Source organism: Hemibagrus wyckioides, linkage group LG17 (genome assembly GCF_019097595.1).
Source record: "Hemibagrus wyckioides isolate EC202008001 linkage group LG17, SWU_Hwy_1.0, whole genome shotgun sequence".
Lineage (NCBI taxonomy): Eukaryota > Metazoa > Chordata > Actinopteri > Siluriformes > Bagridae > Hemibagrus > Hemibagrus wyckioides.
Window position 1 is genome coordinate 11,228,000 of NC_080726.1, and position 26,461 is coordinate 11,254,460.

Here is a 26,461-nt window from a genome sequence, read left to right on the forward strand (position 1 = left end):
CATAGTGACTCTATTCACTGTTTATTATTGTGTATATTTATTGTTATTGTTGTTACTCTACCGTAAGCTGCATTCTCCATTCAGGTCTGTTCAGTAGTGGGAGGAGATTTGTGTTTTTTTACATGATTACTGTGTCGTAAGAAGCAAACCCGACAGCTCAGTCTTACTCACTGTGGTCCAGACGCTTTTCCCATGAGATCAGGCAGAAGAAGTGTTTACCGCATTACAGCTTCCTAACCTGGAGAGGAACCAACATAGAAGCCGTGTCCAGTGTTCACCTGTTATATCCTTACAAGTCACTCAAGACTCTTCTTGCGTAACCTCACCATTGAAATCGGCGATTTCCGGGTCTGAAGGACTTGCTATGATATGATTTGAAAGCATGGACGTGGAATTAAGCGTTCTTAAACAATCCGGCAACAATAACGAGGAAAACGACATAAGTGTTGAGGTGAGTTTTCAAGGCTCCAAGGTTTCGTCTGGTTTTCGTCTAGCTATGAAGAAGAAACTTTGACTCATTGTAAAACTCGATTGCGCGTCATATGATGGCACAAATGGGATTGAAACCTGTCCGAAACAAAATATTAATCGTGCTGGAATAATATAATTCAAGAGGGAAATATTTCTTAAAGGAAAAAATGCTAGAGAGAGAGAGAGAGAGAGAGAGAGAGAGAGAGAGAGAGAGGGGGGGGGGGGGGGACTGTATGTGTGTGTTGTGGGCAAGTGCAAACGCGCATTTAGCCTGGAGTTGAGGTGCATTTCAATGGAGTTTTTGTACCTTAAGTAGTTCAAAGTTCCCCTTTCTAAGCATACTATGTAGCTCTAATATGTATTACAATCTGTCAAAGTTGTTGTTTCTACACCTATTCGCACAAATATTATTTATTTATCGTGCCTAGCCTATTATAAGTTGGCGCACAGGTAAGGACTGCCGCTCCCACTGTTTACACAAATACAGGTACAGTGTTAGTGCAGATATGACCCTGACTGCCATTTTATGCTGCTGCACTTTAATCAGGAAACCAAAGATTGCTTGCTTTTATTTACAGGTGATTTTCACGAAACTAAAGATCATTGCTTTTAATTACAGGTGTGTCCAGGTAATGGAAACTACTCGGATCTACACAACACGCCGAATGCCACTGAAGACAGCAGGTTACTCTCAGGCGCACAGGTGAGTCTGTAAACCTCTCTCTCTCTGTGTGTGAAAAAGAATGAAGAAAAATCTCTGTGCCTCAGTCTGAATGAAGAAACATCTATTAGTGTCTCAGTTTATATGAAGAAAAATCTATTGGTGTCTCAGTTTATATGAAGAAAAATCTATTGGTGTCTCAGCTTTTCTTGTCTAGCTAAAAAAAAAGTGTCGAAGATGACAACTAAGAACTTGTCTTATCTTCAAAACTTTTTAGATAGACAATTGTTCACAAGTTCTTAGTTGTCTTATCTTCAACACCTTTTAGATATACAACTAAGAATAATTCTAAACACTTTAGTTAGGGGACGAAGTTGGCAGGTTTAAAATCTAGAAATACTATATTTTTGGTTTTATCAGGTATATTTTCCATATACACTACTCACAAAAAGTTAAGGATATTCAGTTTTCGGGTGAAATTTCAGGATGCACCTAAAATGCACTGTAACCTTTCCAGGTGAACTTAATTTGACCTTCTCTACTCTTTTGAATGCACATGTCCAACTGTTCAGTGTTTCAGTACTTTTTGTATAACTTGCTGTTCTCTAACAAGATGATTAACGGCAAAATTCACAACTGGTGTTTGATCCATGAATCGACCAGTCCATTTTCTGGTTCAGTTAGAATTGGTATTTAAACAGTCCTCTTCATCATGCTGTTCACATTTTGACATCATGAGACCAAGACCACACATAACAATTGATCAACAGTACCTCACCACTATGAGGCTTCAAACAGGATGTTCAGAGGGAAGTGGCCACCGAGCTTAGAATGTCATCAGCAGGTTGCGACAGAGATACAGAGATTGTTGACGTTGATGACCGCTTCATTGTGAACAGTGCCCTGCAGAACCAGATGATGAATGCCACTCAACTCCAGGCACATTTAAGTGAGGTGAGAGGCACCCAAGTGTCACGTCAGACCACTCAAAACCGTTTACATCAGCATGGTCTGCATGCTAGACGACCTGCAAGGGCACCTGACCACACCACCAGGCACAAGCGTCATCGTCTTGCATGGCCCAGGGAGCAGAGGGACCAGTGGGCCTCAGTGCTTTTCTCTGATGAAAGTCGATTCATGTTGAGCAGAAATGATGGCCGCCAACGATGTTGGAGACGTTAAGGAGAGACACTGGATCAGATACTGTTGTGGTGGTGTTACAGTCTGGGCAGGTGTGTCTACTCAATACAGAACTGCCCTACATCTTGTAAATGGTACAGTGACAAGCTAATACTATCTGAATAACATCATTAATCCAGTCATTGTGCCCCTGCATGAACAACACAGGCCTAATTTCATCTTCATGGACGACAATGCTCCAGCTCATTGAGGTCACATCATTAGGGAATGGCTGCTGGAGGCTGGGGTACCTCAAATGGAGTGGCCTGCACTTTCTCCAGACCTGAATCCCATAGAAAACCTATAGGATCAGCTGAGTCGCCATGTAGAGGCTCATAACCCTGCACCCCAGAACCTCAATGACCTGAGGGCCGCCCTTCAAGAAGAGTGGAATGCCATGCCTCAGCAGACAAGAAGTCGACTCATGAACAACATGACACGTCGTTGTCAAGCTGTAATTGATGGTCAAGGGCACATGACAAATTATTGAGACATTGACATTTTTTGTTGTGGTATACCCACCACTGTTGTTGGCTTTTGTTTCAATAAATTGTTTGAGATGAGGAAATCACCATCGCATGCTTCTACTTAAATGCCCTACTTTCATGATATAATATCACTGTAGCATGAACTTTTTACATTTTCCATAAATTTCACCCAAAAGCCAAATATCCTTAACTTTTTGTGAGTAGTATAGGTCAAAACAATTACTGACCATCCCATTCCAAACCGATGTCCTCCACCCCACCCTCTTGCAGCTGTTATTCTTGGAATGTGGCTGTGGGGATTTCAACCACAAGACCTTTAGTGAAGTTGAGCACTGATTTTTGGGAGAGAAACCCTGGAGCACAGTTCCAAAACTGTTACATGGCGTTGAATTCAAAGGTGCTGGCCACTAGAAACCTTCAACAGCAACCTTGCCCAACTATGTCTGACCATAGTGCACTGGTACACTGTCATGCTGGAACACGTTTAGGCCCCTTGCTTTTAGTGGAAGAAAATCCTAATGATGCATCATATAAAGACATCTGAGACCGCTAGCAACAGTTTGGGAAAAGGTACATACTGTATGGGTGTGATGGTCTGAATCCACATACTTTTGGTCATATAGGGTATTGTTTAAGTGTGTATGTCTGTGTAATCCTGGGTTGACAAACACATATCGCTCTACATAGGAACATACACCGATCAGTCATAACATTATGAGCAGTGAGAGGTGAAGTGAGTAACACTGATTATCTCCTCATCATGGCACCTGTTAGTGGGTGGGATATATTAGGCAGCAAGTGAACATTTTGTCCTCAAAGTTGATGTGTTAGAAGCAGGAAAAATGGGCAAGTGTAAGGATTTGAGTGAGTTTGACAAGGACCAAATTGTGATGGCTAGACGACTGGATCAGAGCATCTCCAAAACTGCAGCTCTTGTGGGGTGTTCCCGGTCTGCAGTGGTCAGTATCTATCAAAAGTGGTCCAAGGAAGGAACAGTGATGAACCGGCGACAGGTTCATGGGCGGCCAAGGCTCACTGATGCCCGTGGGGAGCGAAAGCTGGACCGTGTGATCCGATCCAACAGACGAGCTACTGTTGCTTAAATTGCTGAAGAAGTTAATGCTGGTTCTAACAGAAAAGTTCTGATAGAAAGTGCATGATGGGTCAGGGCTGTTTTGGCAGGAAAAGGGGGACCAACACAATATTAGGCAGGTGGTCATAATGCCTGATCGGTATACAGTCAAAAATATTGTCACAACGTGACCTTTATTGTACATTTACCCGATAGAGTGGCTAATGAGTGTATCTGTATCATAGTAACCACATTATACCATTACAATCTGACTTAATTCGTATGACCTTTCATATAACCTTCATTCATATAACAAAATCACATTCATAGCCTCTGGTGTCTTTTCCATGGCAACACCCAATTCTCACTAGAAGCAAAGCAGGTCCAACTTGCTTTTAGCTGGAGTCTTTATGTGGGTGAAACAGAAACCTGACCCTGTGTGGCAGAAAACAGTGCGGAATGCCAGCGTGACATCCTAAATTAAAAATACCAAGCACTGAACTGTGTCATCTGCCAGAATATATTTTATACTAACAGATATCATCTCAGTTTTATATCAGTCAGGTTTTTTCCTCTATGGATTGGTATTCAGAATGTAATTAGATTCATGATGATATACTGTATGTGTGTAATGCTGTGTTGTTTGCATACTCAGAATGCTGAGAGCAATGGAGCTCACCTAATTGTGGGAGATCTCTTAGATGATTCATCAGGGCAATCTTCTAATAAGGTAGTGTGTTTTTTTTTTCTTGAAGTTGTTGTGTACTCGATTACAACCAAGGACTTTAGGACATCTTGGCTATTCTAGTTTTCTGGTCTGTTCCAGCTTAATACACCCAGGAACCCTGGTAATTTTGGGCTGTAGAGCACTGATTACTTGCTTGTAGTGTTTTGGGAGATCTTTAATAAAACAGTAAATGTAGCACTGCTTGGGGAAACCTTTAAAGCCTGTAATGCATTATAAGTATATTTAAATGTTTTTAAGGAAAATGCTAGCTTAGTGTTATCCTCATATGTGTTAACATTTTAATAAACAGTGTTTTATTTGTATGTGGGTACATGGAGGATCGTTTCCTTCGGGAATTGCATTATCTGCGTGATGCATAACCGTAAAGGAAAGCGTGTGGCCTCAGTAAAGTTTATTTTTATTTTTTAAATTTGCTATATCTGTTTATTCACTTGACGAGAGAGTTTGATTACTGTAGCAGTACAATCTGTGCAAAGACATAATGAAAATACTAGAGATGATCAGTATTATGTAGTCTCCCTATTTATGAAGTGTTTAATCTTGTCTGAGAGCGTTATATATATATATATATTTTTACAATTTAATTTATTTGCAGCCCCTGGGAAATCTTGGCAGACTGAAAAATGAGCTGAATGAATCAGTCTGTTGGAAGCTCAAAGTGTGGATGCTCATTCTTATCATCTTCACTGTAATCATCCTTGTCATCTTTCTGTCTATGTATCTCTGCTCAGGTATACTGTTACCACACACTGCACAGAGCGTATATATCTCTAGTCCGTTAAATGCCTTGTTATACATTGTTATGCATTATTCCAAAAGATATACTTAAACATGCATAGAATGATGGAAATTCCAGTTTGAGGTACTCAAAGCAAAACAGAAAAACACAGCCACTTCCTGTTTATTTTATTTAGCAGTAGACTCGGAGCTAATTATAGACTGTCTCAGAACAAATATGTAAAGAGGCACAGTGTCGTTTTCACAGTTGCCTGTTTCAGGCAGAGGAAATTTTTCTATGTGGTCCTAATGCTTATAATTGATTCAACGTGGCTCCATAATGAAACAACGTTTGACAAGATCATTATCTTCAGTTCTCCTTATTATTATTATTATTATTATTACTATTATTATTATTATCATTATTATTATTGATGGTACCGTCATTTTTGTGAGAATTATTTTGTCCAGATCACAGTATATTCCTGGATCTTATTTAATGTAAGCTGCCATACATACATGTGTGACGGCTTGGGAAAACACTTCACACAGTGAAATCCAGACTTATATATACTGTGTATACTTCATAGTGTAAACCATACAGGATTTCCTGCAGTGTGTTCCTCTTTTGCTTTTGCAACTCCAAGTAAAGATCTAGCATTTTAAACTCTGGTTACCCAACTCGATTTTTGCAAAAATATAAAAGCAACATTTTCCTGTAATATATTTATTGTGTCTTAAAGGTGAGGTGCCAGAATATGGTGTAGGTAGAAAAAATAATTCTATAATAAAGCGAATAATTGGTCTAATTGTTTTTTCCTAGATTACCATACATGTAGTACATAATTAAATATTTTACATCCACATACATCTAAGTGCAGACAAATTTCTCTCATGACATCTGACCATACGTGCCTCTTCGTTTCACAGTTCATCGAAAGGATGTGGATGACGTGTACAACGTAGAAGAGTTTGTCGTTCCGCGCGTCTTTAGTGGGAATTTCACACTTCTCAACTTAACACTAGATGAAGGATTACAGTCCAGTCTTACACAAAAGGTGAGAGAACTGTAATGTGCTACCCAATTTAGAATTGGCTTTGCCTTCTACAGCATTGCTGACCAGTTTCATTTCCTCTTGCTTTATACACATCCTATTAAACAATATTGCAAACACAAACATACAATCTTATATTCCCCAATATCCTAAATGAAAAGCTAACTCCTCCCAGCAAGCTGGATTCATTCTAAAGCTGCATTTATTGAAAAGAATGTTTTTGGGAAACTTGGGGTATTTCCATTTCAGGTCAAGTAATTGTTCAAGTTGCCTTTACTTTTTCTTTCTCTTCCTCTGAAGCTGACTCATGTCTACGATTCCTCATTTGCCCTGAGCCGATATTTCAACCATGCTGCAGTTCAACCACAGAGGTAAACCCTTGCCCTTTTGTAACCTTTCAGTACACAGCCACATAGTCTGAAATTGTAGGTCACAGATGGGTTCAGTTCAGAGCAAGTTCAGAGCAATTGTTGTACCATTCTCTAATGTATAAAAGTATTTCAGCTTTGTTTGAGTGCAGCTGTCTTTGAAGTCTCCTCTGTTTTATCGTGCGTAACTCTAAGAGCCAGAGGGTGTGTTTGCAAAAGCCTGTTTACACTTAATTCACAGGAACTTGCAGAAGGCAGACCGAGAAAATAGCTCAGTGTTTACATAAAGTCTACAGAAAAGATCTTTTCAACGTTTCAGTACACACCTTTAGTGAACATGCAATAGAAATCTTTGTCTCTTCACTCTGTTTCAGAAACAGCAGTTTTAGTTTTGAGTATCAGCTGGAATTTATGATGCCTAAAGAGCACCAGCAGATTATACAATACACTCTGAGCAAAGAGATGGTGTACAGTGTGCTCCTGCAGCAGCTACTCGACGAGGAGCCTGGTGACCCACTTTATATCGAGCCATCTTCACTCACGATGGAAGGTATAACTAAAGCTCTCAGTATGTGCCTGTTACTATTAATGCTGAGTTTTGTCTTCACCACTTTTGTTTATTATATTTAACACAATACCTGGCAGCAAAAATTGATAGAGTTTTCTAAGAATATCAGATCTATAGAGTGAGGGAGACCTCGCAAATAAAATGCAGTCTCCTGTGCAGTAAAACTCGTGTCACATTATCACATCTCACAATCTTCAATTGGTTATAACAACCAATAAAAATGAAGTAGATTAAAAAAAGTTTTAGAGGAAATAGAAAAAAAATCATTGCATTAACCTGGTTGCATAAGTGTGCACAACCCATCACTAATAAATCTTTTTATTTTATTTTATTTTATTTTATTTTTTAATTAATTAATTTATTTTTTAATAATATCAAGAAATTCTCTTGTATTACTGTGCTCACTCTTTTTGGCAAGAGTCTACAAAGTTAGTACTTTGAGTGTGTCTTGATTAGGCAGATTTATTCCTCTTCATGTCATTACACAGGTTTTCAAAGCCATTCCTTTGTAGTGCTTTGGTTGTTATCATGCTGAAAGGTCCTTCCCCTTTAGCTGTGAGAGGACTGTAGGTTTCTGGGTCAGAATGGGTTGGTCTTTGGATCTATCTAAGTCCCAACTGAAGCAAATCAGCTCCATAGCATAATGTTTCCACCACCATATGCTTCACAATAGGTACGGTGTTTTCTTTGGATGAAATTCTTATATCTTTCAGACTAATGGCCATAACATTCTGTCTTGGTTTCATCAGACCCTAACACATTTTGGGTCACATTTTTTGTGTTTTTTTTTATGTGGAAAACCCTTCTATCTAGTCACACATGAACAATACAAGAGATTGTTGTCATGCAGAGAGGAACCAGTATTTCGTCAGTTATTCCTGCTCCTCCTATAATGTTGACGCAGATCTTTTGGCACTCTCGCTTCTTCTAGTTCTTTTGTTAATTTTAGATGGAAATCCTGTTCTTTTCACCATGGTGCCTCATTGTTTCCACTTGTTGATTATGGCTTCCATGAATATTCCCCTCTTCTCACCTTTCAACAATAACATGCTTAGTAAGTACTTTGGCTTCAGCAGTCAGTTTAAACCAGGAAGAAACTTACAGAAACAAGGAACCTTTTAATTGGGGTTAATCAGAATCACTTCACTGATGACACTTGGGTGTGTGGACAGTTGTATAGATATTGTGTAAGTTATTGCTTCCTTTAAAACATTTTTTACCTTGCTGTAGGAAATTAAAGGTAGGAAAAGATCTGACATGAGTTGTCATGCTTTATTTTTTTTGTTTATTAGTTAGATTTTTCAGAAGAAAGTAACAGCTATGAAGTTAATGCTCAACTGAATGTAAGACCTCATAAAGACTAAGGATAGTGTCCAATAAACTCTAAATGCTTGAGGATGAAGTCTGGATGAGGTCTGTCACAATTATTACATAATCATCTAATCAGATCTGTTTGACTTGATCATCCTCAAGCATGTATTTCCATCGGTCTCTCATGCAGTACGTGTTTTTGTTAACACTTGCGCTAAATTAGTTAAGTAATATAATAATCAAGACGAAGCTATTATTATCGCCACACATACATTACAGCACAGTGGAATTCTTTTCTTCACATATCCCAGTTAAGGAAGTTGTGGTCAGAGCGCAGGGGCAGCTATAATGCACCGCCCTTGGAGTAGAGTGGGTTAAGAGCCTTGCTCAGTTGCTCAGCAATGGGTTAGGGTTAGTACTAGGGCTCGAGTCCAGATATTCTAATCCTGACTCTAACCACTTGAGCTATCACTGCCCCTGTGCCGTAAATGTTTTAATCATTATCCTCTGGCTTTTATCAGTGAACTATTTCTAACAAGGTTTTGCAACATAACACAATATTAATTAATGGAATGTTAGCTAATATAGATAGATTTAATACATTAGTACAAAATAGGAAATGAGACACTAATGAGAAAAACACACAGAGTTGCCTATATGTAGTTTTACATTTCAGCAGCTCTTTATGGTCCTTTAAACCTTGCACAGATTTTACACCATTCTAATGTGGAGTTGTGGAAAGTTGTCTACGAAAAAAAGGGCGAGTCAGTTTGGCTTTACAGTCTTTTTATGGATGTGTGTGCATTACTACTTACTGTACAATAAGATATTAGTATAAAATGATTTGAAAAACACAATTAGATTGACCCCAACAGTTTTTCAAACCATGGCCAGTCTGTATAACCTTGTGTGTTTGACCGAAAATGTTTTCTTTCTCTTTACAGTTAAATGAGCTGCAATATAGCCACAGTGATGGTGCAAATTTCTACATTCTGCTGTATATGATGACCACATGACAACCTCATTACGATCATGAGATTCTGCGTGTGCCTTTCCTTACATTGGATCCACTGTTTTAAAGATTATTTTTATGACGTTGACAGCAACACTTACTGTAAATGAGAACATTTTTCTCAAGCAGGTTGGATTCGTATAACTGCTTCTTTTCCGGTTTTACAATAGGAAGCCTGTTCAAGGTTTATATTAACCTTTTATTCATTTTCCTGCTTCAGGAGCTTTATCAGGCACATTTTGTGATTATCTTTTGGGAGTGGAACTCTGGATATTTTCCATCCTGTTTTGTTCCATGAGAATGTTTCGAGGGGTCCATATTGAGACCCTTTTGTATCTCTTATATTTGAATTGTATAGTAGAAAATGATGCTTTAATGTATTATACTGGTATCAGTATGAATGCAAAATATTAATTAACTCAATCTATGTTTATACTGAGGATATCTGTATTTTAACAGTGATTGAAGGTGCCACAAGGCGGCGCTGTTTCTTCATATGACACCATGTTACTTTCAACACTTTAGCCATTTCGAGGTGCCCCTGTGAATGCATTAATTATTTATTATATATTATAATCATTTGGCCAGTGTGTTTAGACTAGATATTTTTTTAAACTACCAATTTTGTTTTTCCTTTGTAATACCTTGTGCAAATTGTTTATTTTTGATGAATTTGTATCTTTGATCAAGTAAATATAAGTAGATATTTTATCTATACTGTATCTTATAACTTTTCACCCCCCTCCCCCAAAACCCCCCAAAGATTATAGCCTCTGTTAATTCGAAGTGAGCTGTGAAATGACGTTGTAATGATGGTCAACAAAAATATTACAGTGCATATTGCTTCCCAAAATTATACATTTATAATTGTACACTACAGAGATCATTTTAATCAGATTTTTTTGGATCTGCTGCATAAAACTATGCAGAAATTCTAAATTTGCCATTGCTTTTACATTGCTAGTTGAAAATCCCATGTCACTCATACATGTCACTTTAAGTCCTGTAAGTTGCGAGGTGGAAAGGGTCATGGATGTCCCACCTCGCAACTTTACAGGACTTAAAGGATCTGCTGCTAACATCTTAGTGCCAGATACCACAGCACACCTTTAGGGATCTAGTGGAGTCCATGCCTCGACCAGACACGGCTGTTTTGGCAGAATAAAAGGGGGACCAACACAATATTAGGCAGGTGGTTATAATGTTGTGCAAATATTGTGTAATTTGGCACAAGCATCATGTCTGTAGTATTTCGTTTGAATGTATTAGAAGTGATTGTAATTCCAGTTTTACAGATTATTGTTCCTTTGTGTACAAATGGTATTACTTAATGGTATTGTCTTTTGATGCCAAGTGTGTAATGATTCAGGTACACTGGATGTATTTATTTTTATTTTTATTTTTTTCATTAGACGTTATGCTACTTAGAGCTTCCCCTAACATGTCCGGGCTAAGTGAATAGTTCTGAGAGAAGGAAAACACTGTACACAGTTCATTTTTCTCATTTTTCATCTGCTAAAGCTTCATGACCCTGGTGCAGCGTTTCCGAACCCTGCTCCTAGAAACTCCCAGCACTGAATTATATATCTGTATTCTCTGTCTAGGCTAGCAAAGTGTTTAGTCTTGTTCAAGGCAGAGTAAATCTAGTTTCTAATAAAGCTCTTAACAAGATCACCACTAAACTCAAGCTGTTACTTTCATCATACAGCAGTGACTACATTTGGAGCATTGTAAAAAAAGGAATTTAGATGTAGTTGCTTTATTTATTATATGTTGAGTTTAATTTGAATTTTTTGGTGTTATTTTATTTAGTGGTTGTCCATATTGTTTTTTTATAAATTGATGAAATAAAAAAAACAACGTTTGCACAAGAAAGCCTGTTTATTTTATTACTTTCACTGATATTTAAAACTTGATGTTTAATGATTTTCTTTCTTTCTCTCTCTGTCTCTCTCTCACTGTCTCCATCTGTCTCTGTCTCTGTCTCTCTCTCTCTCTCACACACACACACACACACATACACACTAACCCCAACCATAACCTCGATAACCAAAAGGAAATCCTGCAAATTTTTTGGCAAGCTCAAACTTTGACAGGACCTCCATAATATAACATCATAACCTCCCATAACACACACTCCCATTACACACACACACACACACACACACACACTGAATACTGTTTAAAAAAACATCTCTAATTATATTAGCATATATTTAGCAGGTTAATTGTTAATGTCCTACACACAGTGTGTCAGCATGACCAAATCCTTCTGAGAAAAGTTAGGTCAGTCAGTCATTAATCAACCCATCTCTTAGTGAACTTTAATGCCTCACTAGAGGCTTGCATTATAAGCACTATGTGGAAAACAACTGAGTAAGGTATCTATTCTTATACATGAATACCCTATAAACTTTAAAGGTCTACTCTTCTGTTTCAGTTTTTGATAAAAAATGTGTCATTGAATTAAATAGTGAAATAACAATTCTTGAAATAACAAGACTTTTTTTCTAGTCTTCATCTGTCATGTTTAGGTGAACTTGTTCCTGTTGTAGCCTCAGATTTCTGTTTCTGATCTGAGGAGGTCATCCACTGATCTAGGCCATGTGCGTCTCAGTATGCCTTATTCTGCTTTCTGAGATGCTTTTCTGCTGACCAGAAGTGTAAAACATGGTTATTTGAGTTACCGTAACCCTCAGCTCGAACCACTGTGGCCAGACTTCTGTGATCTGTCTCATCAACAAGGCATTCCCACACACAGGACTGCTGTTTACTGGATGGGGTTTTTGTTTGTTTGTTTGCACCACACTGTGTAAACTCTTGCTGAGAGCTTGCTGAGTGAGAAAATCCCAGATCAGCAGTTTCTGAGAGTCACAGAGATCAGATGTTTCCCCAGTTCTGTTTAATGTCAGTGTTGACTGAAACAATTGGCCGGTATCGACATGATTTTATGTATTGTGTCTCCACCACATCACTGATTTTATATACGATTTACCCATATATGATCTACGTATAATCAAACAGTTGTTTCTATTAAATTGACCAGTTAAAAATTGGATTGTTTGGACGAAATAAGTCTGAATATATATATATATATATATATATATATATATATATATAGAGAGAGAGAGAGAGAGAGAGAGAGAGAGAGAGAGAGAGAGAGAGATGAGAGATAGATAGATAGATAGATAGATAGATAGATAGATAGATAGATAGATAGATAGATAGATAGATAGATAGATAGATAGATGGAGAATTCTTCAATCAGCTTAAAGTACTTTAAATCAAATCAGGAGCAGTGTTGCTACATTTAGGGCATTTAATTTATTGGTGTGTTTACTACAGAAATATTATTTATTTCTAAAAATATTAATTAATTAAATCTAAAAAATTTCTAAATAATATTATTTGTGGAAATCTTCATTGACACAGTGTTTCTAAAACAGTAGAAGTCTACTAGAATCTTTTGTAAAAAATAAAATAAAATAAATAAATAATAATAATCATGTCTAGTTATTTTATTAGTCTTTTTATTCCAAATATACTCATTCATATCAAAATATATCTTTCCAATAGTTTTGTTAATTTTCCTGGTGCATTAAGGAGCAGTTTTGCTGTACATTCTAGAAAACAGGTGAACAGAAACAATCTGCCATTCATTTAATCAGTTGTAGAGGATGTTAATTGTCTAATACCAGCTTTACTAAAATTGGAGCGCTGATCTTTGGCAGTTTGATTAATTGAAAACTCTTGCCTGGGACATTTGTGCTGAGTCTGGAGTACTTGTACCCTGCACATTTAGTCGCTTCTACTCATCTACTGCACCTTCTTCAACAAATTAGCTAATTATCATGCTCTTTCTAAATCAGTATCTGGCTGATATAGCAGAAAATGTACAATGTAGGGGTATTCCAGGGACAGGGTTGGAAACCACTGACATACACTATATTGCCAAAAGTTTTGGGACACCCCCCGAATTCAGGTGTTGTTTTTCAGGGGTTGAAACTCCCTCATCCATGTCTTTATGGACCTTGCTTTGTGCACTGGTGTGCAGTCATGTTGGAACAGGAAGGTGGCCATCCCTAAACTGTTCCCACAAAGTTGGGAGCATGAAATTGTCCAAAATGTCTTGGTATGCTGAAGCATTAAGAGTTCCTTTCACTGGAGGCCGAGCCCAACTCCTGAAAAACAACACCTGAATTCAATGAACTGGAGGGGTGTCCCAAAACTTTTGGCAATAAAGTGTATATGTTCATAAAGATGTTAAATGGCAGTTAAATACATGTTCTTCCAATGTGTGTGCAAGTTTATGCTGAGTTCTCCCAAAATAACTTCCCCCAAAACATGATGGTAGGTTGATTGGTTACACTAAAGTGTGTGTGTGTGTGTGCTGGGGTGTGAGTGTCTTGCGATAGATTGGTGTCCTCTCCAGGGTGTATTCTGGCCTCACACCAAGTGTTCCTGGGATAGCCACCACAACAGTGACCAGGATAAAGTGGTTGATGGATTAATGGATTTTACCACCTTACGTATATAGTAACTCCTTATGAGACATGTATTTTTGCTATCTCTTAAGTGTTTCCCCAAACCACAACACTTATACAGGGAAATCATTCTGCTGACTCTAAATGCAATGGGCAGAAATATCAGGAAGCTCAGGAATATGTGAAAGCTCATTGGCTCATTCCTGATCTCTTATTGGAAACAGAGAGGTTAATATCTTCGGATGCCTTAATCCAGCTTGGGTGGTGAGTTTATTATTAGTGCGGCATTATTTAAAGAGTTGACTTGTGTAAGAATTCTACGTCCTTTTTTTGGAGAAGAGTTCAACACTTATCTTGTTAAGGAGTTAGCTCTCCTTTTAGTTGCCAAAAGGCTTAAGGGCTTTAGATAATACTTGCTCAGGTCTGGCATTTCCCAAGTCCAGCCAGGAATCAACAACATCTCCATCACCGCTGACTTGAGGACTATTTGCTGCTTTTGCTTCTGGAGCACTGAGTCAAAGGAAGGAGACATACAGCACTATTATTCACATCAAAGTAAAATAATTTCACTTTTGGAGTTATGGGTGCTCATGGATCCAACTTGGATGAAATCCTAGCTGAGGACATGCACCATTGGTACAATAAGTTCATGAGGGAGTCTCCATCTGGGCTCATCACCCTGTTTGAACTGAAGAACATGCTACAGATGCAGGGTATGACCGAGGAGGCCAGCAGCTATGTTGACCAGGTCTTCTACACTTTTGACATGGATGGGGTAAGAGTATCCATACTGCATCCAATCAAAAAAAGTGAATAGTGGAGAATCGAAATAATTGTAATTGTGAATTCATCATCAATAATACACCACACTGTGGTGTAAAAATTTTGTGACAAATGAAGTGATCTTTTTTATATTTGATAAAGTTTTATACATTTAAAAGAAAAGGGGAACGGTATTTTATGATCATTCAACTAAAAGGCTTGTACAAAAAAGCCACCCTAAACTATTCTAATATTTTTTTTCCGAAGAATCACAACCTGTTCAACCTTGACAGCCTAACAGCCAACAATTGATGGTTTGTGTAGATAGATAGATAGATAGATAGATAGATAGATAGATAGATAGATAGATAGATAGATAGATAGATAGATAGATAGATAGATAGATAGATAGATAGATAGATAGATAGATAGATAGATAGATAGATAGAAAGAACACACAAAAATATCCAGACCGTTAAAAGTATTATTAGTGCAAATGCTTGTATTTAAAGATCACCAAAAAATGGCAGTGAAAATTTTTTTCTAATCGATGACATTAAGACATTTTCATCATTTTCTTCAACAGATTTTCTCCCAGTTATAACCTTAAGCATCTCTTTTCTGTTTAGGATGGGTATATCGATTTCGTTGAATATATAGCAGCCGTAAGTTTGCTACTCAAAGGAGAGATCAACCAGAAACTGAAGTGGTACTTCAAACTTTTTGATCAAGATGGAAATGGAAAAATTGACAAAGACGAGATGGAGACCATATTCAAGGTATACAAACCATCCTTCTACATGTGTCTTGGTGTTCAGTATAATTCTAAACTCTTTTTAATATCACTGGGATTAGTGACGCTTCCAATGGAGAGGCACTGGAAAATGACATTTTTGTATGTACAAAGATTTCTCTTACTGAAAAACAAACAGACTTCTGTGGCAGAGATTAACCATGGAGAGGGTTAACAAGTCTGATCCTGTGTTTCCGAGTGCTCTTAATCTTTGAACCCATAAAACTTAATCCTAACCTAAATCCAACTGGCATATTGCTCACTTCATCATTGTAGTGCAATGCTTTGCTGCTCTCCTACATGCTGATCACAGTCCTGTAATTAACGTTCCTTGATTCATGATTAATAGGTTATTCTACACTTCTACAGCTTAGGTCAAAGGTTCTTTTGGATATTTGGCATTGCTTAATAAAATGCCTTTCGTAGAGGAAAACATGGGCTATATAGCATTCCTCCAGTGGGACAACTAAAGATCTCTAGATTGTTTTAGAGCATGACGTTTATAACTGCATGCCCAACTGTTTGGATTCCCAAATTGTTCAGGTTTCCCTTCAGGTTTTTCTCTACGGCTTTTGTTAAAACTTGATTTAGAATAAAGTTGGCAACAGACATGAGTTAGATTTTTAGAGTTGGGTAGCAAAGTGTAATCTAAGAGCCAAAATTGACTTGATATCATTTTCACACAGGCTATTCAGGATATCACCCGGATCTATGATGACCCTCCGGAGGAGATTGTGACACTCATTTATAAAAGGATTGATGTTAATAATGAAGGTATGACCCAGTTCAAAATGTTATATGCTGTAAGAAACGTACACATTTCTCAGAAACTGATTAAGTTTACCAAAGAAGACATTTGGTTTTGAAGGTACACTATTAATCCAGATTATGTCTTAAAATTGCTAAGTGTTAAATACACCTAAGTCAACTTATTATCTAAACATCAAGACCATTTTGTGCTGATTTTAATATGCCGGAAATGGAAAAACACAAATCTCCTATGGCACTAATGGACTTTACTCTGACAGCCCTAGCTTAGGATACTGACTCTGAGTTGTAACACTAGTTTATGATGCCTTTTGTTTTAGGTGAGCTGACTTTAGAAGAGTTCATCACTGGTGTTAAGGAGCAACCTGACATCATGGAGATGCTCACCAGGATGATGGACCTGACTCGTGTGTTGGAGATTATAGTCAATGGACAGAAGAAGTTGGTTAAAGACACTGTGTGCAATGCCAAGTCATAGGCACAAGCCTTATTTCCATCACAATGTGCAACCTTAAAAATCAATTTGTTGTAATCGAATAAAATGTGTGTAGGTGATAGCGGGAGGTAAATGTAAAGGATTTCACAGACATATGATATGTGTCTCTGTTTGTATCTACATGTTAAATAGTTTACCAGGATAGATAAAGGTCTGCAAGGAGTGGCTTGGCTCCTAAATTGGAACAGTCCAACTGAATTGTGTTGAAACTAGCATAAACCAGTAGCAACACTGGATATCCAAACATCTTAACCCTGCTAAGCCGGCTGAATATTTTTCTGCAGCATTTCTCCTCAGTATTTAATTTTTCTTCTCGTTAACATATAGACCGCCACTTCATTGCGTACTTTGTGAATATGTTCTTGATGTTTATTTTATGTGAGCTAGTCAAAATTCTGGATAACTTTACGAGAATGTGCTGGCTGAAGAGTAATTCCAGTATCCTTTTGTAATGCTATATAATGTCTCTAATTGTTGCCTTAATTAAATTTGAATTTGCAAAACCCAGTACTATTTTATTAACCAACCTGTGACCTGTTTGTTCGCCTTCTAAAGTTCATCACAGTAGTTTTAAACTGCTCTAGAAATAAATCTGTAAATACAAATACCTTTTAGAGTGTCTAAAAGCAGCATGCTTACTCTTAACTAAAGATTAAAATATTAAGATGAGTCTTAAAAGGCATATTAAGAAAGTCTTAAGAGTCATTGTAAGTTTCAGTACATGGGGTATAATAACTTGTACATCCTATGCAAAGCCCTGTATGTCAACAAGACGATCGGTTTGTGTTCACTCACCATATGAAGTCACTGAGCTTTGAAACTGAATTGCCACACATTTCACATTATCTGACTGTCTGTCTGAAGCTGCTATTTCACATGGGTGCCAATTTGGATGCTGGCAATTCTGTAAATCAAACAGTAATATTTCAGAATACCAAAAAGCAAATATTTTATCAGGACATGCAATATTAGTAATGCCAGCAGTTATTGCAGGACAGAGTGAAATCTACCAGTCAGTATGGAGCTGCAAATTTCTGCCAAATCACATCCTCGCACGTTATATCATTAAACTCACATGCTAACTTTAAAATGACCACATTGTGCATAGCAACATAGCAACTATCTTGTCAATTGTGTTTTTTCACCTGTATGTTTCAGGGATGTTGTAGCTTAGAGGTTAACGTGTTGGACCATTGCTCAAAAGGTGCGAGTTCAAAGCCCAAGTCCATCAAGCTGCCACTATTGGGCCATTGAGCAAGGACCTTAACCTGTATATAAATTAAAAGTTGTTCTAAATAAAGGTGTCTGCAGAAATGTAAATATCCAGTTACTGTGGACTTAATCAAAGGACTGTTTAAAAGGCCAATTAGTGTTTAGGAAGTTATATAATAAAGAAAGTGTTCCAGGCATTTCTCTGAGACTTCTTGGGAACACTGTTAATGTTTAAATATACTTTGTAATTAAACCTAATTTCATAAGACATTTCTAGCATTGTTTAAAAGTAAGGGACTAACAACACTGTAAAGGGACAAGCTAAATCAATGAGAATAGATGATTCTAGGCCACACAAAACAATTATATAGCATTTGCTTTGCATTAATACTTCTAACTTCGAAGACCTAATTTGTGCCTCTTCACAGAACCTTTACACAAGTTCAGTCATTGCAACAAATAGGTTTACTAATATTAAGAAAATGTATTGTTCATTTATTTATTCAGTAACTATAGTATTCTGGGCAGGGTCATAAATGGATCTAATGTCTATCCTTCTATCCTGTCATTTTTGGGAGGCGGGAGAACTTTGACGAAACCCATGCAGACATAACTAATACTGCAGAACTTCAAATCCAAGTCAGGATCAAACCGAGAAGTGGATCAAGCACCACAGCTGTGAGGCTGCACTGTTATCTAACATGTCACTCAAATGCATTTCAGACCTTTTTCCTGTAAATTTCCTGAAAACTTTTCTTGCAAATCATTTAAGTAATTAACGGTATCATAAAAAGGAAAGAAAACAGTCTGTTAGTTCTGTTAGTGTAGATGTTAAGTGAAAGTCTAATGAGCCTTAGAATTCTCACTTAAAAGAATAATAAAAGAATATTTACAGCATAATAAAAGAATATTTATAGCAGGGGTATTAAACTTTATCCACAAAGGGCCGGTGTGGGTGCAGGTTTTCATTCCAACCGAGCAGAAGCCATACCTGAGTCTACTGAAAGTCAGGATCCGTTGATTATACAAGTGGAATCAGGCGTGACTCCGGCTTAATTGGAATAAAAACCTACACCGGCCCTTTGCGGATAAGCTTCGACACCCCTGATTTATGGTATTAACTCTTCTGACACCCAGATACATTTCAGTATCATGTTTGTATTGTTAAAGGTCACTAGTATATCCTTGAGGGTATTTGGTGCCTTTCTTGTGTCTATATGTGTCAGTCTGTAATCTATAACATTCACAGACACATTGGCTAATCTGTTTCATGGTTTGTAATTTTGGAAAAAACAAAACAAAAAAACTATTATTGTGTAAATAGAAGGCCACAGTATCCCTTTCTGGTCTCTAAGGGTGTCCATGTGTTATCTTAAATGAACTACTTCAGCTGATGTTGTTGTCGTCAGACACCTGATTCTGTAACATAAATTGTTGTTGAACCTAAATTTAACACTGACCACTGTAAACTTGTATAGAATGCATGCTCAGTCCAGGTGAATATTGTGCTATACTATGACAAGGTAAACATTTCAGCTGAGGCTGAATTCTGTATATGATTTGCTGAAGAGCATGGTCTGATGTTGAGCATTACATTAGGGTCAATGGCCTACAAAAGGCCTTCATGTCCTTGATGGCATTAACCAATCTGATGGCCTCGAAATCAAAAAGTAAACCTGGGAAAAAAAAAAAATCAAATAAAAAAAGCTTGTTGCTACATCCTTGGACAACCCCAAATGTTCCAATCTAATCAGCTTTACACAACAACATCGCTGCCCCTCCCTCACCCTAACACACACACACTATTTATGAACACCGAGTTCTGATGCACTATCACTGCACTCAGGCCCCTCGTGCCTCAACACCGCCTTTGCAACATCACAGGAGCTGCCTGAATTTTCCCGATCAACCATGCAGTGTGAAGAGACCAGGCTGAACAAAAAATCCCTGCTGCTTGCGCTGAAGCGCTACAGCACTGCAGTCAATAACATGGAACAGACCATCCTGCTGCCCAGCCTGCTGCGAGACGTCCAGTCTGAAGACGACGTGGACTGTGAGGCTGCAGAGAACAGCAAGGACCTGTACGAGTACTATCACATGCTGAAGGTGATCAGGAACACGGTGGAGAGCGGACTGGTCCCCTCTGACGATGGTCAAAGAAAGACTCGCGCAGCTCTGTATAAAAGCCTGGAGCCGCTGCTGGAGGCTGACCCGGAGGCGTTCTTCTACTTTCACCTGAGAGGCCTGTTCTCAGTCATGGCTACACTCACGAAGAAATCACAGCATCTTACAGATAAATACCTGGACATTGTGGGCATCGGAAATTAGATCACTGAACTGCAACAGTTCGGCAACCATCTTTTGGCAACATTATCAAAGCTGGAACATACCACACTGTAAAAGGAAAATGAAAATTTCACTATATCTTTTCTTGAACATCTGTTTAGAGAGTAGTGTTGAGTGCAATAAAATCATTGTTGTCTTCACTTCAAGTCATTTCTTCATTGTGTTCACAGCACAGAGGAAAAATTTTAACATGACCGATTTAGTCAAACAAAAAAATGGTGCAAAGGTGGTAGTAGCAATGAGCATCCTTAACAGCATGTCCTAGCTTTCAGTTTAAACCACCATCATTATCTACTAAAATCTAATGAAATAAACCATCAGCAGGTCTACTGGAAAGTCGAGGAATAACAGTCAGATTTTGCTCCAAGCTTCTTAAACTTGCTTTTCCGACTCACCATTTTCCAGCAACGTTTTACATCATATTACATCATACAGCAAAGCAGCAGTGCAGTCTGAGAATGCAGTGAAATGAAGTGTATACAAGACAGCTACACAGTTATAGCAGAGACTCAGACAGCTGTAGCTCTTGAAGCTGATCTGTTTGAGTGAAGTGAACAAATGAGGATGAGAGAGCTGGACAGACTACATCACTGCTGCAGAGGCCTTTAGGTAGAGATAAAGTGAGAGTTAAATCCCTGTAGGACCAGTAATGGTATTGTGGGTAAAGTAGGAAACCCTAACTGAAAGCCAAAGCATAAAAAAACTCTACTTCAATTAAATTAAAATAAAACTTTTGCACAGCTAACAATGACATGAATTACAAAAAAAAATTATATGCATGCAAGAAAGTTAGCATTTATGATGATAATCTTTATTTATACCCAGTTCTTGCCCTCTTGAATTCCAAAAAGATTTCCGGCTTAAAATTTTTGTTTAGTTCATGCTAAATGTTAAAGGTCATTAAGTAAAAAAGGAGTTAAAACACTGGGACGTGCTCTAATGTCTGTAGACAGATTTAGAACTTGTCTCATAAGTTTCCCTTAAAAACAGTATTTTCATTCTATCAAAACTTTTTCTGAATTTATGATTACTTCAAGCGCTTTATCTACACAGCAAATGTGGGAAAAAAGAGACAAATGTATAATTGTGCCTTTTAAACTGTTTAATCAAATATTAGAAACAAAATATTCAACAAACATTGTCATACACTTATACATGGTAGAGAGAAGAAGACTTCCAGAAATGTACTTCACATCTGTGGAAAGCAACTCCACTCAGCGGATAGGGTGAAACGGCTCTACGATCTCTGCAAACGTCTTCTTTTCTGAAGAAATATTTTTTCACAGTCACTCGCATGTACTCGTCACTATGTATGTGTTGTGAAACCAGAACACCTTTAAATATGTGCAATTTTCTTGTCATTACCTTTCTCTGGAAACTCTGCAGGGTGCACTCGGATGTATTCGTTCATCTCTCTGTCCAGCTTGGCATATTTGTAATTTTCGATCTTTGTTAAATGGTAGCCGAGGAACCAGCCAATGGTTAAGAACAATGCTTGTCGGTGAACACCTACAAAAACACACAATAGACAGACACCAGTGTTTTAGACACAAGAACCTCAATGTTCCCATTAATTACATTTATAGCAACTAACATACATCTCATTTATACAACTGAGCAGTAAGGGTTATGGGTCTTGCTTAGGGGTCCAGCAGTGGTGGGAGTTTAACACACGACCTTCTGATCAGTAGTCCAACATCCTAACCAATAAGCTACCCCTCCTCTAATAAGTGACAGGCCAGGTCAAACCAAATTAAGGATAGAAAAATACTATAACATGCATTCTCCAATATCAAAACTTGGAGCATTGTCAGATACCTGATTAAGAAAACCTCACAGTATTTTTTTGAATTTGAGCTTTATAGCAGATAACTGGTTATAGAGCAGCTGATTATGTACACTGTATTACCAAAATATCTGGACAACTGACCAGTATGTGGCCTTAAGTAAGTGTAAAGCTCACAATTATACAGCATGTCCGGCATGTCTTTGTATGGTACACCAGTAAACACACCACCCAAACCTGTTCAAGCCTGATAATGCCCATTGTGCAATGTTTGAGAACTGAACTGTCCTATCCTGAGCCTTGACCTTAACCACACTGAACACCTTAGTAATAAACTGATTTGCTGATTGAACCCTAGGCCTTCACTCCTGACACCAGCCCTTAACTTACCAATGCTCTTTTGGCACAAAACGATGTGGCCACACAAACTGCTGGCCATATAGTGTAAATGTAAAACATCGCTGTGGTAGAAATCTGGCACAGCCCAGTGCCAAAATCTGACATATCAGGCTGTCTGAGTTCAGGTACATGATGGTAGCTGGAGTAAAAATAAGGAGGACAGATCTGGTTTTATCCTCTATTGCTACTTTCACTTATTTTCTGTGGAAGAGTCAAATGTATTTTATTAATCATAATAATATGACAAGGTTAGCTGACAGTAAATGGTGTTTTAAATAATTCAGTGACATATTCTGTATACCATCCTCACGCCAACTAGTGTCTGGCATCCACCAAAATGCAAATCCACACTTTAACTGTACGAATCACACTGATTTCATTTAGCACTTTTTCCTCAAACCCTTCTGACATTAATCTTATACCAACTGACCGAGCCTCATAAGGTTCTGTTATGCAAAATGCTGTTCAGTGTGATGACGACAGACAAATTCAGATCAAATCAAAGCCAGTGTTTTAGTTCAATGGTGAGATGTACTCAGTAGCGAACTAAAACACCATACAGACCTTGTGTAATCAAAATAATTCACTAAAAATAATGAGGATACCCACATGTAAACCTTCATATACTAACCTTAAACTACATAGCACAATTTTGTTGACATATGTGGTTTTCACATTTCGAACTCCGCAGTTTAACACCAGTTTTATAACATTTCATAAAATTTCATTCTCAAAATGCAGCAACTAAACTTTGCCAGAAATATTAATAATTAAATGCTGGTCAGACTTTTTGGGCAGGAACACCATCAGAATGTTAATGACAATCTGGGCTGCATATTAGGAACTGCTCCTCATACCCATGACAAAAAAGGGTGATAGAAAAGGAAAAGGATGCTTTTGTAGCTAGTGGATTAGGGACTTTTGTGACATTTTACGGCATCATGAATTCTGCTACACTCTATCACATTTCAGCACAAAAACCTGGGTGTCTCTGTCTAAACGTTTAGATCTGACCACAGACAGAGGTTTAGATCTGACCACAGACAGAGGTTTAGATCTGACCACAGACAGAGGTTTAGATCTGGCCACAGACAGAGGTTTAGATCTGATCACAGACAAAGGTTTAGACCTGGCCATAGACCGAGGTTTAGACCTGGCCATAGACCGAGGTTTAGACCTGGCCATAGACCGAGGTTTAGATTCATTCATAGACAGAGGTTTAGACCTGGCCATAGACAGAGGTTTAGACCTGGCCATAGACAGAGGTTTAGACCTGGCCATAGACAGAGGTTTAGACCTGGCCATAGACAGAGGTTTAGATCTGGCCATAGACAGAGGTTTAGATCTGGCCATAGACAGAGGTTTAGATCTGATCACAGACAAAGGTTTAGACCTGGCCATAGACCGAGGTTTAGATTCAGTCATAGACAGAGGTTTATACCTGGCCATAGACAGAGGTTTATACCTGGCCATAGACAGAGGTTTATACCTGGCCATAGACAGAGGTTTATACCTGGCCATAGACAGAGGTTTATACCTGGCCATAGACAGAGGTTTATACCTGGCCATAGACAGAGGTTTAGATCTGGCCATAGACAGAGGTTTAGATCTGGCCATAGACAGAGGTTTAGATCTGGCCATAGACAGAGGTTTAGATCTGGCCAGACAGAGGTTTAGATCTGGCCATAGACAGAGGTTTAGATCTGGCCATAGACAGAGGTTTAGATCTGGCCATAGACAGAGGTTTAGATTCAGTCATAGACAGAGGTTTATACCTGGCCATAGACAGAGGTTTAGATCTGGCCATAGACAGAGGTTTAGATTCAGTCATAGACAGAGGTTTATACCTGGCCATAGACAGAGGTTTATACCTGGCCATAGACAGAGGTTTATACCTGGCCATAGACAGAGGTTTATACCTGGCCATAGACAGAGGTTTATACCTGGCCATAGACAGAGGTTTATACCTGGCCATAGACAGAGGTTTATACCTGGCCATAGACAGAGGTTTAGATCTGGCCATAGACAAAGGTTGAGATCTGACCACAGACAGAGGTTTATACCTGGCCATAGGCAGAACTTTAGACCTGACCATAGACAGAACTTTCAGCAAGATCATGTGCCAAGCATACTTCAGCACAGAAATGGTGAAAGAAACACATGATCATTGTTTTTGCAGTCTCCTGATTTGAATGCCATGGTCTGAAGCCACACAAGTCAACATGCACAAACCTAAGAATATAAAGGAGTTGGAAATATTCTGCACAGTAGAGTGGACCAAAAACTCCAACCTCGTTAGACCTTAAAGGAAAGACTGTTCATTCACTCCAGTGCAGGTAGGACAACATTTTCATTGCAATTCTGATCATGTTTTAGATCAAATCTATTATACAATGTCCCTGTAGTTTCAACTCAAAATCGCTTATTGATTTCATTATTATTATTATTATTATTATTCTGCAGATTAGGTTTTGCTTTAACTTCTATGAAGAATGTCAGCAATTCTAGAGGGCAGTACAAAAAGATTTATTTATGAGTAATTTTAGGCTAGATGACGGAGATAACAGAAATAACTGGACTAGATTACTCAATGTTGTTATACTGGGCTGTCAATAAAAAAACAGTAGAAAATGAACATTTGTCACACCGATCAAGGGGGATGCAAACATTTGCACTAAACTATATACGGTAAAAGAAGCACAGATAGATGTCCCTGGCCTGAGAGTATATAAATTATTCCAGATCATGATCTATCATAGATATGAAAGGCATTCGTGTAAATGTGCTTAGTTATTCCAACGGGTTATTAGCATAGCTAACGTTAGCTTGTTAGCCTGCCCGTCACTCACCCGCTTTGATGGCAGGCCTTCGTTTAAGCGAGTTATGTATCATCGCTGTGACCCAGCCGGTAAGCCCGAGCCATACCGAGTTTCTGTTAACGATTCCCGGTGGAGGGAGAACTTTTGCCTCATCGGGGAGAAGCCCCATTTCCGAGGATTAATGCACGGGTCCCTCAAAGTGGTGCACAGCGTTAGCCCTTTAGTACATCACCTCTCAAAGCGAACCAAGGGCAATGTTTAGGCGGTGGCGCAACATATGCGGTCCGTCCGGGAAAACACGGTGCTCTGTAAAGGTTCCGGCTTTCAGTGTTCTATATTGGTTAATGGTCCTTTTGTAATCATAAGAAACCCATTTCAGATTAATTCTTCTTCTTCTATATAACAATTTTGTTGTTGTTGTTTTTATCATATAATCTTACAGGGGTGAAGATCACAAGCAGCTATTATCCAAGTTGATAATTTTGATAAATATTATTATTATTATTATTATTATTATTATTACTAGAGATTAATTTAAAGCTTAACATTTTTGAAAACAAGTACAAAATGTATATTTTAATTCAGAAATAAAAGGGTTTCTGGGCCAGAAAGTGGAGTCTTCTGTTGTTGTAGCCCATCCACCTCAAGTTTGACATGTTTTGCATTATGAGATTCTTTTCTGCTCATGACAATTGTACAGAGTGGTTATTTTTGGTTACTGTAACACCTTTAGGATGAATTAGAGCGGAGACTCTGAGCCATGCCTTCTGGTTCAACATTATTGCCTGACCTCACAAATGCGCTTCTAGAGGAATGGTCAAAAATTGCCATAAACACACTCCTAAACCCTGTGGAAAGCCTTCCCAATAGAGTTAAAGCTGTTATAGCTGCAAAGGGCGGGCCAACTCCATATTAAATTCATGTGCATGTAAAGGCAGACGTCCCA

The 26,461-nt window shown here is 38.2% G+C and overlaps 4 protein-coding genes across 4 annotated transcripts; 3 read left to right on the forward strand and 1 right to left on the reverse strand.

Moving 5' to 3' along the window:
• Positions 1–117: 117 nt before the first annotated feature.
• Positions 118–11,525, forward strand: LOC131368080 (TPA-induced transmembrane protein). The gene is made up of 8 exons (XM_058413931.1): positions 118–451; positions 1,091–1,174; positions 4,527–4,601; positions 5,215–5,350; positions 6,267–6,394; positions 6,692–6,762; positions 7,134–7,309; positions 9,583–11,525. Exons 1-8 carry the CDS (start codon positions 383–385, stop codon positions 9,588–9,590), a joined length of 747 nt encoding a protein of 248 aa, XP_058269914.1. The 5' UTR covers positions 118–382; the 3' UTR covers positions 9,591–11,525.
• A 3,123-nt stretch (positions 11,526–14,648) lies between these two features.
• On the forward strand, positions 14,649–16,555 carry guca1c (guanylate cyclase activator 1C). The gene is made up of 3 exons (XM_058414034.1): positions 14,649–14,909; positions 15,526–15,675; positions 16,376–16,555. Exons 1-3 carry the CDS (start codon positions 14,715–14,717, stop codon positions 16,553–16,555), a joined length of 525 nt encoding a protein of 174 aa, XP_058270017.1. The 5' UTR covers positions 14,649–14,714.
• A 3,432-nt stretch (positions 16,556–19,987) lies between these two features.
• On the forward strand, positions 19,988–20,651 carry thrsp (thyroid hormone responsive). Its single transcript, XM_058413926.1, has one exon. It carries the CDS (start codon positions 20,077–20,079, stop codon positions 20,491–20,493), a length of 417 nt encoding a protein of 138 aa, XP_058269909.1. The 5' UTR covers positions 19,988–20,076; the 3' UTR covers positions 20,494–20,651.
• A 941-nt stretch (positions 20,652–21,592) lies between these two features.
• ndufc2 (NADH:ubiquinone oxidoreductase subunit C2) lies at positions 21,593–25,793 on the reverse strand. Its single transcript, XM_058413002.1, has 3 exons — positions 25,546–25,793; positions 21,877–22,020; positions 21,593–21,775 (listed from the first exon to the last, which is right to left on the reverse strand). The coding sequence occupies exons 1-3, from the start codon at positions 25,682–25,684 to the stop codon at positions 21,726–21,728; spliced, it is 333 nt and encodes a 110-aa protein (XP_058268985.1). The 5' UTR covers positions 25,685–25,793; the 3' UTR covers positions 21,593–21,725.
• Between the last annotated feature and the right edge of the window lie 668 nt (positions 25,794–26,461).

Bases quoted from the DNA above. Each gene is read 5' to 3' on its own strand.
- LOC131368080 (XM_058413931.1), top strand. From the start codon at position 383: ATGGACGTGGAATTAAGCGTTCTTAAACAATCCGGCAACAATAACGAG. The intron at 5,351-6,266 runs GTATACTGTTAC...TTCGTTTCACAG, and splicing joins GTCTATGTATCTCTGCTCAG to TTCATCGAAAGGATGTGGAT. The intron at 6,395-6,691 runs GTGAGAGAACTG...CTTCCTCTGAAG, and splicing joins AGTCCAGTCTTACACAAAAG to CTGACTCATGTCTACGATTC.
- guca1c (XM_058414034.1), top strand. From the start codon at position 14,715: ATGGGTGCTCATGGATCCAACTTGGATGAAATCCTAGCTGAGGACATG. The intron at 14,910-15,525 runs GTAAGAGTATCC...TTTTCTGTTTAG, and splicing joins ACACTTTTGACATGGATGGG to GATGGGTATATCGATTTCGT. The intron at 15,676-16,375 runs GTATACAAACCA...ATTTTCACACAG, and splicing joins AGATGGAGACCATATTCAAG to GCTATTCAGGATATCACCCG.
- thrsp (XM_058413926.1), top strand. From the start codon at position 20,077: ATGCAGTGTGAAGAGACCAGGCTGAACAAAAAATCCCTGCTGCTTGCG.
- ndufc2 (XM_058413002.1), bottom strand. From the start codon at position 25,684: ATGGGGCTTCTCCCCGATGAGGCAAAAGTTCTCCCTCCACCGGGAATC. The intron at 22,021-25,545 runs GTGAGTGACGGG...GTGTTTTTGTAG, and splicing joins AAGGCCTGCCATCAAAGCGG to GTGTTCACCGACAAGCATTG. The intron at 21,776-21,876 runs GTAATGACAAGA...ATATTTCTTCAG, and splicing joins TGCAGAGTTTCCAGAGAAAG to AAAAGAAGACGTTTGCAGAG.